This window comes from Echinops telfairi, unplaced genomic scaffold, assembly GCF_000313985.2.
Source record: "Echinops telfairi isolate 266 unplaced genomic scaffold, ASM31398v2 ScPeMD7_7468;HRSCAF=8506_0, whole genome shotgun sequence".
Taxonomy (NCBI): domain Eukaryota; kingdom Metazoa; phylum Chordata; class Mammalia; order Afrosoricida; family Tenrecidae; genus Echinops; species Echinops telfairi.
In genome coordinates this window covers 15,122,957-15,134,109 of record NW_022111369.1, presented here as the reverse complement: position 1 = coordinate 15,134,109, position 11,153 = coordinate 15,122,957, and the positions used below count along the sequence as shown (strand labels likewise).

Sequence of the window (11,153 nt, the reverse complement as noted above, 5' to 3'; positions counted from 1 at the left end):
TGTGTGGATTGTGATAAGAGTTGTATAAGCCCCTAATAAAATGATTAAAAAGTAATAATAAATAAATAAATAAAAACTTCAAAAAATGTTAAAACATGCTGATGAAGTACCGGAAGCAGCTTCTTGTCTATGCCAGTAAATATGGAAGACAATTACCTAGCAAACTGAAAGAGATTCACAATTATTCCCATTCCAAAGACAGGTGACATGAAACCATGAACACATTATAGAATAATATCATTAATATCACATGCAAGTAAAAGTTTGCTGAAGACCACCCAACAACATTTGTAGTAGTCCATTGACAAGGAGATCCAAAAGATTCAGGCTGGATTCAGAAGTGGACAGAGAACAAGAGATATCATTATAGATGTCAGATGGATCGTGGCCCAAAACAGAGAATACCTGAAAGATTTTTACTTACGTTTCATTGACCACAAAATGATATTTGAATGTGTGGATGATAACAAGTTATGGAGAACCTTGGGAAGAATGGGAATTTCAGAACTCTATGTATACTCACGAGAAGCTTGTGCATGCATCTAAAGGCAGTTGTGTGAACAGAATAAGGGGATTCTGCATGGGATAAAATCAGCAAAGGCATGCATCGGGGTCATATCTCCTCACCATATTTATTCCATCTGCATTCTAAACAAATATGCAGAGAAGTTGGATACAGCACAATCCTGTTTGCTAAAAATGGAGAGAACTTGAAGTACATGCTGTGGAAGGTCCGCAATTGCAGCCTCCAGTATGGATTACAACTCAATGTAAAGAAAAACCAAATCCTCCCAACTGGACCAATAGGTATCATCATGAGAGACTGAAGTTTTCAAGAATGACATCTTGCTTGGATCCACAATCAATGCCCATGGTAACAGGCAGCCAGAGATCAAATGGTGTATTGAATGGATAAATCTACTGCAAAAGACCTCTTGAAAGTATTAAAAAGAAAGCATGTTACTTTGAGGACTAAGGTGTACCAGACTCAAACCATGGCAGTTTCCATTGCCTCAGATACATGTGAAAGTTGTAAATTGAATCAGGAAGACTAAAAAACAGATGCATTTGAAGGATGGTGTTGGTGAAGAGTATTGCAAGTACCATAGACTGCCAAAAGAACAAACCTGTATGTCTTGGGAGGAATGCAACTAGCTAGCTCCTTAGAGGCAAACATTGTAAGACTTCATTTGAACTCACATACTTTGGTCATGTTATCCATCCCTGGAGAAAGATATCACATCTGGGAAACTGGAGGGACAGCAAAGAAGAGGTAGGCCCTTGATGAGATGGACGGACACAGTGGCTGCATCGATGGGCGCACACACAGGAACAATTGTGAGGAGAGCCCAGGGCTGGCCGGTGATGCTTCTGCTGTACATATCATTGCTATGCGTCTAAGTGACTATAAGGCACCTAACAGCAATGACAGAGTTACAGTCTTGGAAGCCCACAGGGGCAAGCCTACCCTTTCCTGTAGGATTGATTTGAATCACAATAAATTCAGTGACAGCAAGTTTGAGTTTTGAATTGAAGAAATCTTATATTGTAACCTAACACATGGGATTGTAAGCTGGTTATAAAATAACTGGTGTCAATATAGAAAAATAATAACTCAAATAGAGGTAAGATTATATGACGAGAGTCATACAAATGTACAAGTATACTTGTGATTAGCACATACAACATTATGATAATTTGTTGTTATCATTATTGACAGGGAGACCAGTAAGGGGATTAAAAAACTGAAGTTTCAAACATTATCTCATGTATATTTTCACAATGATAGCAAGAACCTCAACTTAAAAGAGTAACTACTGGGTTTATATGCAGTTAAACACCTTATAGCATTTGGTTTCTTGCTTTGGAGTTTAGGATCATGATGGACCATCCCAATTAAGTGGCCTGTGTTTCTGTTCTACCTCCTAGTTTGTAGCCTAGGACCTGAGGTCTTTAAAGCTTGCAAGTGGGTATTCAGGATACAAAAACTAGTCTCTACTCACCTGGAATAACAGAAGAAGAGTCAGAAAGAGGATGAGGAGATGGAATGTGCGAGGTGAAGTGAAGCTGCTTGATATGGCTCTTCTATTACTAGTCTGAGTGACTTTCACCGGGTGACAGTGTGGAACTATGCAAATAAGATGCAGTAGACGCTTAACTCAGGGATCTGCCAGTTTATCATACTTCTGGGCATACCAAGGAACTCAGTTATCTTAATGGGTTGCTCTTGGACTGTCAACATTAAGGTCAGCATTTCAAATCTGCCAGCCACTCTACTGGATTGTGTGCTCCCATAAAATTATACAGCCTCAGAAATCAAAGTAGTTGTCTCGTGTCCTAGAGGGTCTTGGTGCATCACAATTGGTGACAGTAACCTTGGTTTTGAGTTTTGGTCAGGTATAACAAAGCAGTCTTAGAAGCAGAGGAAGACAAAATTCTATGGCTTCTAAGAAAGAAAAAACCTCCAATAGAGAGTGCACAGGACCACTGTCTGAAGTGGTGGAGGCAGCAGAGATAGCAGAGGCTAAGCATGGGGGTCGCCCGATTCATAACAGTAGCAAAATTACAGTTATGAACTAGCAACAAAAATAATTGTACTGTTGGGGGGTCACCACAACATGAAGAACCGTATTAAAGGGTCACAGCATTAGGAAGGTTGAGAACCACGGACCTGGAGTCAGGAGACAGTGAAGCAGAGTAGTAGGTGGGCTTTCTGACCCAGGGAGGGAGAGGCCAAGGGATCACATGCCTGAGGCCCTGAGGACGAGAGAGAGACTTAGCTGCTGGCTGAGAAGAGGTGCTGCTGTGAACCAGGAACTATTTTCTTAATGCTTTCTGATCTTGACTTATGATCGCCTATTAACTTCCCTAATAACCCCCCATAACCATGCATATTGTTTTGAGTTATGTTCAGTCATTTCAAAGGATTATAAACACAGCAAGAGGTTGGGTGCTATGTGAGCAACAATTGGAGTCCGCATGGGTAAAAGAGGAGCGGAGTGGGTAGGCGTGTCTGACATCGGCCTCGTGGCAATTGGCATTCGGCTCGGGTGCTCTTGGACTTTCCTCTTTACTGAAGCCAGAGGAGGAAGATGCGACTCCCACACTATTTTCCCAGAGAGACGAAATTGTCTCAATTAGCAAATACCTCCTTTGACGTGAGACTACAAGCACTGGATGAGGTTCAGCTATGATTACTGAAAATTTGCACCAAACATCCTATACAATTCCATAAAAGAGTTCTGATCAAAAAGAGAATAACAAAAAGAGAATTTTAACTTCTCATAATATCTCCCAAGCTATTGCCTTATTAAACCTTAATCACCAGACATCTTTAAATAACCCCCAAATCTACTGCCATGGAATCTAATAAAGCTCATAGTGAACCGAGATAGGATTTCAAAGACAGTAACTCTTTACAAGAGAAGATAATCCTGTCATTCTTCGGAGGAACTGCTGTTGGTTGGTAACCACCAAATTTATGGTTAGTAGTCCAACACTTACCCAATAGCCCAGTCATCGCTCTTAAAAGAGTATCTTCCTTGAGTGCTGTGCTCTTGTAATGGACTATCTATATGGAATCAAATTGACAACAGCAACTTGAACAATCACATAGAAGACGTATAGAACAGTGATTATATGTCTATTAGGGGCAAGCACTTTGAAAAAGAAGAGTAAGGGTGGCCTCAGAACTTAATTTCATGTCATTAAATTGGGCACAGGAGCTCTCGGGTACAGTGGGTTGTGTGTTGAGCTGCTAACCTCAAGGTGAAGTAATTCAAAACCACCAACTGCTCTGTGGGAGAGAGAAAGGGTGCCAGTGTCAGAAACCCAACTACAGTTCTACTCTGAATTATTTGGCCACTATGACTTGGAATTGACTCAAAGGTAGTGAGAGTTAAATTGTGCATATAGAAATTATGGAATTTGTACACATTTTCCTGTGCATAATTTAAACAAAATAATATATTCAAATGACAATAATACACAAACAACAACAATATATAATGGTTTTATATATATGTATATGTATATAAACCTAGGTGGTATAGTGGGCAAGCATTCAGCTGCTAACTGAAGGACTGGCAGTTCACACCCACCTTACGTTAGAAGACTGTAGCATTTCCTGATCAATGAAAAGAAGGTCCCAAACTCTATTCAACACTATGAGAATAATTGCTATATGTTATTATTTGACAATTTAAAAATGATCCATTATTTTACAAATGATTGATTCTAGTGTCAAACTCTCAGCATGGGAATAACTCTGGAATAATGAAAAGCATAAAGATCAGAAGGTTAGAACAGAGATAAATTAGAAATAGGATACTTTTAAACTGTTTTATGCAGAAGAGAGGAAGGGGGAATAGACTTATATTTATTAAATGTCTGTTATGTTTCACACACCCTGTGAGGGATTTTATAAATGTTAACTCGTTTAATTATTTCAATCTTTTTGTAAATTCAGAAGAGGGAACTTGAAGCTGAGGACATTAATAACTTATGACTATATGGCAGAGATAAGTGCTTTTGTAGCTACTACAGCCTATTTTGATCAAAGGACAATATGGTGATTTAAAGGAAATACACTTTACCTTAACAGAAATTAGATAGATGTGATGATAGATAGATGATAGATAGATAGATAGATAGATAGATAGATAGATAGATAGATAGATAGATAGATAGGAGCCCTGATGGCGGAGTGGTTATACATTGTGCTACTCACCACAAGATCAGCCGTTGGAAACTACCAGCAATCCCTGGAAGAAAGACAGGGCTTTCTACCCTAAAGAGCTACAGTGTCTGAAACTCATAGGAGCAGTTCTACCCTGTCCCATAGGGTTTTAGGAGGTAGCAGCAACTCAGTAGCAGTGAATTTGGTTTGTGTGTGTGTCTGTGTATTGTCTAACCAAGAAGCATACTGCTGTAGGAAATAGTGAACTATCTATCCTTAGAGGTAAGTCACTCCTAGAGTCTCACTGTTGACCTCTTTGCTGCTGTTGTTAGGTGCCATCAAGTGGATTCCAGCTCGAAGTGGAACAAAACACCTCCCAGTTCTGTGCATCCTCACAATTGTTCTGTTTGTAGCCACTGCATCAGTCCGTCTTTTTGATGCTCTTCTTCTTTGATTCCCTTTTACGTTACTAAGCACAATGCTCTTTCAAGACAGAATCGATAGTCCCTCACCAGCCCCATGATTCAGATATTCCAATTCTTCTTTAATCTTTCTTATTCAACGCCCAACTTTCACATGCATTTGAGGTGATTGAAAATAACATGACTTGAGACAGGTATACTTTGGTCCTCAAAAGGACATCCTTGCTCCTCAACACTTTCAAACAGTTTTCTGCAGCAGGTTTGCCCAGTGCTTGAACTCTATGGATGCAATTTATTACTTGAAATAAAACTGGAGAGATGCTCTTCAAAGCACCTTCCATGTGAATAACTTTGAAAAAAAAATTAATAAATGAATTGATTTTAAGTCAATGAAGAAAACAATATTTTAAAAAAACGTAGAAAAGGAGATAAAAGGAATATGGCTGTCAGTTAACCAGCCTGAGAATACCAGAAAGGCCCCACCACATGTGTTGATCCAGCAGGCACAGTTCTGCCTTTGTAGATAAGTGTTATTGAAAGTCTTTCCCTGTCTCCAAGCCTCACTGTTTGTGTAAATAGTGTCCAGGAGCTTGAGCATTTAATCTGTATAAGCCAACAATCTGTGTATTTTGGTCTTATACACATACACTTTCCTTTTCTCAACAGTTTCTAAAATGTTATACCATTGGCTCAATTCATGATACTATCAATAGTATTATCATATGCCCCATGGGATGATTAATAATGTTCTCCAGTAAAATGATAATGATGTCTCTAAAGTGAGACAGAGACATATATAACCATTGATATATGAATCGATTTTGAGATCACACTGAACTGTAGCTATAACCTAAGAACAATTAGTTTTTGTGACATAGTCCTATTCAATACTTATTCTCATGGAGATTTTAATGAAGATATGGGTACTACAGCAAAGTGTGGTGAAGAAATCAGATGGTACTCAGTTACCAGGAAGAATAGGTCTTAAAGAATTCTCTTCAAATGAGCATCCATCTAAGTAAGGCATCAGCTATGTCCACCAGAAGCACAGCAACCTGTGTGATCCAAGGATTGTAAATAATAAGCTACAAATCTAGAGAAGGGAATGATATTAGATGTTAAACACTGAACACCTGGTTTCAGAGGTATATGGATGACAATGAAAGATGAAAATGCATTTGCAAGGTCTCCACATGGATTCAGCCTCCAGAGAATTCCATATGACCAGAGATCAGTGATGCTTTCTTTTTTTTTCTTCCCCTTTAATCATTTTATTGGGAGCTCCTACAATGCCTATCACAATCCATCCATCCATCCATTGTGTCAAGCACATTTGAACATTTATTGCCATCATCATTCTCAAAACATTTGCTTTCTACTTGAGCCCTTGACATCTGTTCCTCATTTTCCCCTCCTTCCCCATCCCTGCTCTCTCATGAACCCTCAATAATTTACAAGCCATTATTATTTTGTCATACCATACACTGTCTGACATCTCCCTTCACCCACTTTTCTATTGTCTATAAACAAGTGGCCATCTAACTCAGAAGCATCAAAGCCCACATAGAAGAAGCACACCAGCCTGTGTGATCACAAGGTGTTGAAAGGATCAGGTATTAAGCATCAAGGAACAAAAATCACATCATTGTGAATGAGGGGGAGTGCAGAATGGAGACCCAAAGGCCATTTGTGGGCAACTGGACAACCCCTTACAGAAAGGTCTTGGGGAGGAGAAGAGCCAGTCAGGGTGCAGTGTAGCAACGATGAAACATACAAATTTCCCCAATGCTTCCTTCCCACTCACTATGATGATCCCAATTCTACCTTAGAAATCTGGCTAGACCAGAGGATGGATGTACACTGGTACAGATAGGAACTGGAAACACAGGGAATCCAGGACAGATGCTTTCTTTTGACTGAGATATTTTTCTATTTGATTTTGTTACTGTTGCTGGGTTTGCTGTTGTTTGTGCTTTTTATTTTTATTTCATATGAAATCCAGGACAGGTAAATCTACTGAGCCACAAACTATATTAATAGTTTCCTAGAGGCATGGCAAATGTGATTGGGGGAAATGAGGAACTAACAACAATGAGTTCAAGAAAGAAAATATTCTAAAATTGATTGTGGCAATGATTGAATAATTATTTTAATATGTTTGAACTATTTAATTATATGATATGCTAACTATATGTCAATAAAACTGTTTAAGAAATCATTAAATTTGCAGGTCCCTTTAATATCACGAGGGTAATCTTAAATCAGCAGAAATTCTTAGAACTTATCCTTGTACTGTGTCTGAAAATGTCATTCCACAGGGTTGACTACCAACAAATTAATGTTGCAAAGCCATAAATACCTGTCACAGTCCTTGTTATTAGTCCTGTATATAAAATAGAGAAGTTATTAATGAAGTTTTTTTTTTAATGCAACATTATGTTAAACTTGAGAAAGCCCTGGCAGGAAAGTTAAGTAAAAAGGCAATGACGTTTTATAATAATTAAACATTTAATGAAATAACACCTTAGGCTACAATGACAGTTGCTTTAAAAAGTTACTGAAATGACAGGTTGAAATAAGTAGTACTTGATGTGCTGATTGGCACAGATAGATACACATTTTAATATATATTATGCATAGAAAGATAATGAAGTGTGTGCAAAAATCTGACATTACCACTTAGATATTTTTCTTTATTAACTGAGAATTAGTTTTAATTGCAGTAAAGCAATTAAATGCAGCAAAGCATTGGGTGTGTGTGTTTGTTATTCCAATGAGACTAATTATAGAACTACATCTTAATAGCTTTTTCAGACAATGTATTGTTTTTATTTTGAAAGCTGGTTCTTGCCTTAGACATAACTCAGATTTTGTGATTTAAAAATTCAGTTTTGTATGCTTATATTAAAAAAATCTTGGTATTTTTGTCTTACTGTACATAATAGAATGAGCGGTAAGTGCATTTATTTTGGGAATATGACAACTAATCTACCTATTTATGAGAAATATAAATTTCCACTACAGTTAGTTCTTAATGTGATCTTAATCTATTGTTTTCTGTTAAAAAAATACCATCAAATTGAACACGCATAGTTTAAGATAATGGTTTAAAAATATCTTTCTATTTAAAAAATTAAACTTATTTATGTTCCTTTGATTTTATATGACAAAATAGCAAAGAGGCAAAGGAGGCCAATTTTTAAAATCCTATTCTCAATCCTTAAAATCATTAAGCAGTTCCTTTCCATTGTTTTAGTATTGTCCTGGGATTGTAGAATTACTGTTCCACTTGATGCCTTGACTTTTGTTGCTTTACATCTTCATTACTTGCCCCTCTTAGCGCCATAGCAATTAATGTAAGTGGGGTTTTAATTTCTGAAATGCATTATTTCTCAGCTAAGGGTGAAAACTGTAGAATAATAACAAGCTACCACTCATCCATTTTTCCCCTTTATTTATCTTTTTCTTCTTAGCACACCAGTTTGTGATTTTATTTATTGTTTTAATGAATAAACTGTCTTTTATGTGTCTATGCAAAGTCATTTGACTGCGTGGACCATAACGAATCATGGATAACCTGACACAGACTGGAAGTTCCAGAACACTTCATTGTGCTCATAAAAAATCTGTACATAGACCAAGATGCAGTTATGCAAACAGATGAAGAAGAGGGTGTATGGTTTACAATCTGTGAAATGTGGTCAAACGGTTATATCTTTCACCATATTAATTCTGTCTGATTGATGAACCATATAAAGAAGAGCATGCATCAGGATTGGAGGAAGACACGGAATAAATATTCTGCAGCACCCCACTTGCTGATTTGAGGAGCCCTGGAAGCCCTTCCCTTGCCTTGCTGAAGGTCGGAGAGCCTGCAACAGCTTGAAGATCCAAGATGACAGCTTTCGATATGGATGACACCTCAACATCAGGAAAACACAAACCCTCACCCGGCCATCAGGTGACGACATTAAAACGAACAGAACAAATAGTGACGTTGTTAAGGATTTCATGCGACTCAGATCCACAGTGCAGCAGCAACCAGGAAAGCAAAGGCTTATTGCACTGTGAAAATCTGTGCCAAAAGATCTCTTTTCATTTTAAAGGTATGCCTGCTACTAGTCATGGTAGCCTTATATGCGTGCCGAAGTTGGGCAATCAGTAGAGAACCTGAAGAAGAACTGATGGCTTTGAGATACGATGCTGGCAAACAGTATCAAATATAATACGAATTGTCAGAAGAATGAACCCGTCTCTCTTGGCAGAAGGTGGTGAGCCTCAGGTGGAAGGATGGTGAGCCTTCCTTCCTTACAGTCTGGACATTCTATCCGGAGGAGCAGTTCTTGCAGAAGGGCACCAATGTTTGGTAACATGGGGGGTCAGATAACAGAGAACGTTCCTTGAGGAGGAAGGACAGAGTGACCACATCCGGCTCAAAAGCAGGAACGCTGCTGAGGCTGCAAGAAGAGGGGGCAGTGCTTCATTCTGCTGTTCATTGGCCTGCCGGGTCAGAATCGCCTAGGTGGGACCTAGCAACAACTAAAGCAAATATTAAATTCAATACTCTAAAATATTAGTATATGAAAACAATAGAAATCTGACAGAATATTTGTATCTTAAAATGTTTATGAGTGCTTTCCTTTGCAACATGTTGTCTTACTTCTTAAAAAAGAACCATTTATTTGTCATTTGGGTGAAAGTTTACAGAACAAATTAGTTTTCCATTCAACAGGTCGTACATTTTGCTCCGGGACAAGGATTGCAGTCATACTCATTCGATTTCTGCCTGCTTCTCATTTCCATTTGTTCTTTTTCCCTCTCTCTCTCTCCCCCGAACTCGGTTTCTGAGCAAATGCTGCCCTTTAAATCATGTGGGGTTGTTTGTTCTATGTCATCTTATATTGTGAAGAAAAAATAAATCTTATAGAAGGCTAATGTACCCACCAAGGATTTTTATGTTTATTTTTAATTCAGAAGAAAGCAAAGTCATCATGGAAGTAGGAGGAAAATGTTCATTTTATACAGAATATTGTTGCTTGCTTTTGGACCATCCAGGGACATTTCGGAGCCCTGGTGACACAGGGAGGAACCCATTGAGCTGGCAACCACAAGGTCAGCTGTTCAAATCCACCAGGGACTGTGCAGGAGAAAGAGGAATCTGTCTGAGGCAGGAAAGATTTCAAGTCTCGAAACACGTAGGATAGTTCTATTCTGTCTTCTAGGCTCACTATGAGTCAGAACGGACTCAATCACAGTGTTTGTGTTTTGTTTTGGGTATAGATAGAAGAAATTGTTACAGTATAATATTTTGCTGATTTTTACTATGTTTTATTTTATATTTAAGAAGTGACATGCTTTTCTAATTTCAATTTACCTACAAATAAGAGCCGATCTTTGATACTAAGGAGAATAGTGGCATACATTTACTTTAAAATGAGAACTAGAAAAAGGAGAGAGCTACTGAATTCCTAAGAACGCAGAAGGGTCCTTTAAGTAAATTCATGCTAAAAGTCTGTTCTTTGTGAGAATTCCATTTACAAATAGCTTGTGTTTGGCCTTGTCTTAGGGGATTGCAGAAACAATAACAACCTATTAAATTTTGTATTTACAGATTCTCATTTCAAAGAACTTCCAACTCTTCTTCACTGTGCAGCAAAATTTGGATTAACGAACCTGGCTACTCATTTACTGCACTGTTCAGGAGCAAGCTGGGCGTCAAAGATGAAAAATACAGAGGGGTCTGATCCAATGCATATTGCTAAAATGCATGGCCACAGAGCGCTCCAGAAGGCCTTCGAAGACTTTGCAGTAAGTTTGATTTCCCCATTTTACCTTTAAAGAAAATTTTATAAACTAATTGTGTGAGCATGCACGTGTGTGTGTGTGTGTGTGTGTGTGTGTGTGTGTGTGTGAGCGAGAGAGAGAGAGAGAGAGAGAGAGAGAGAGAGAGAGACCTCTCTAAAGGGTCATGGATAGAGTGGGAGAAAAATGTGGAACAAAACTCAAAATAATGAAAAAGACCAGACTTACTGGTCTGAGAGAGACTAGTGGAA

General features: G+C 38.2%; 1 protein-coding gene across 1 annotated transcript in view; it reads left to right on the top strand.

The window, feature by feature from the left end:
* BANK1 (B cell scaffold protein with ankyrin repeats 1) overlaps nt 1-11,153 on the top strand; it is a 323,683-nt gene that overhangs the window by 111,655 nt on the left and 200,875 nt on the right. Inside the window, exons 5-6 of the mRNA XM_045284327.1 lie at nt 9,207-9,306; nt 10,712-10,908. Coding sequence (XP_045140262.1) covers nt 9,207-9,306; nt 10,712-10,908 — 297 coding nt within the window. The remainder of the gene's footprint in view (nt 1-9,206; nt 9,307-10,711; nt 10,909-11,153) is intronic.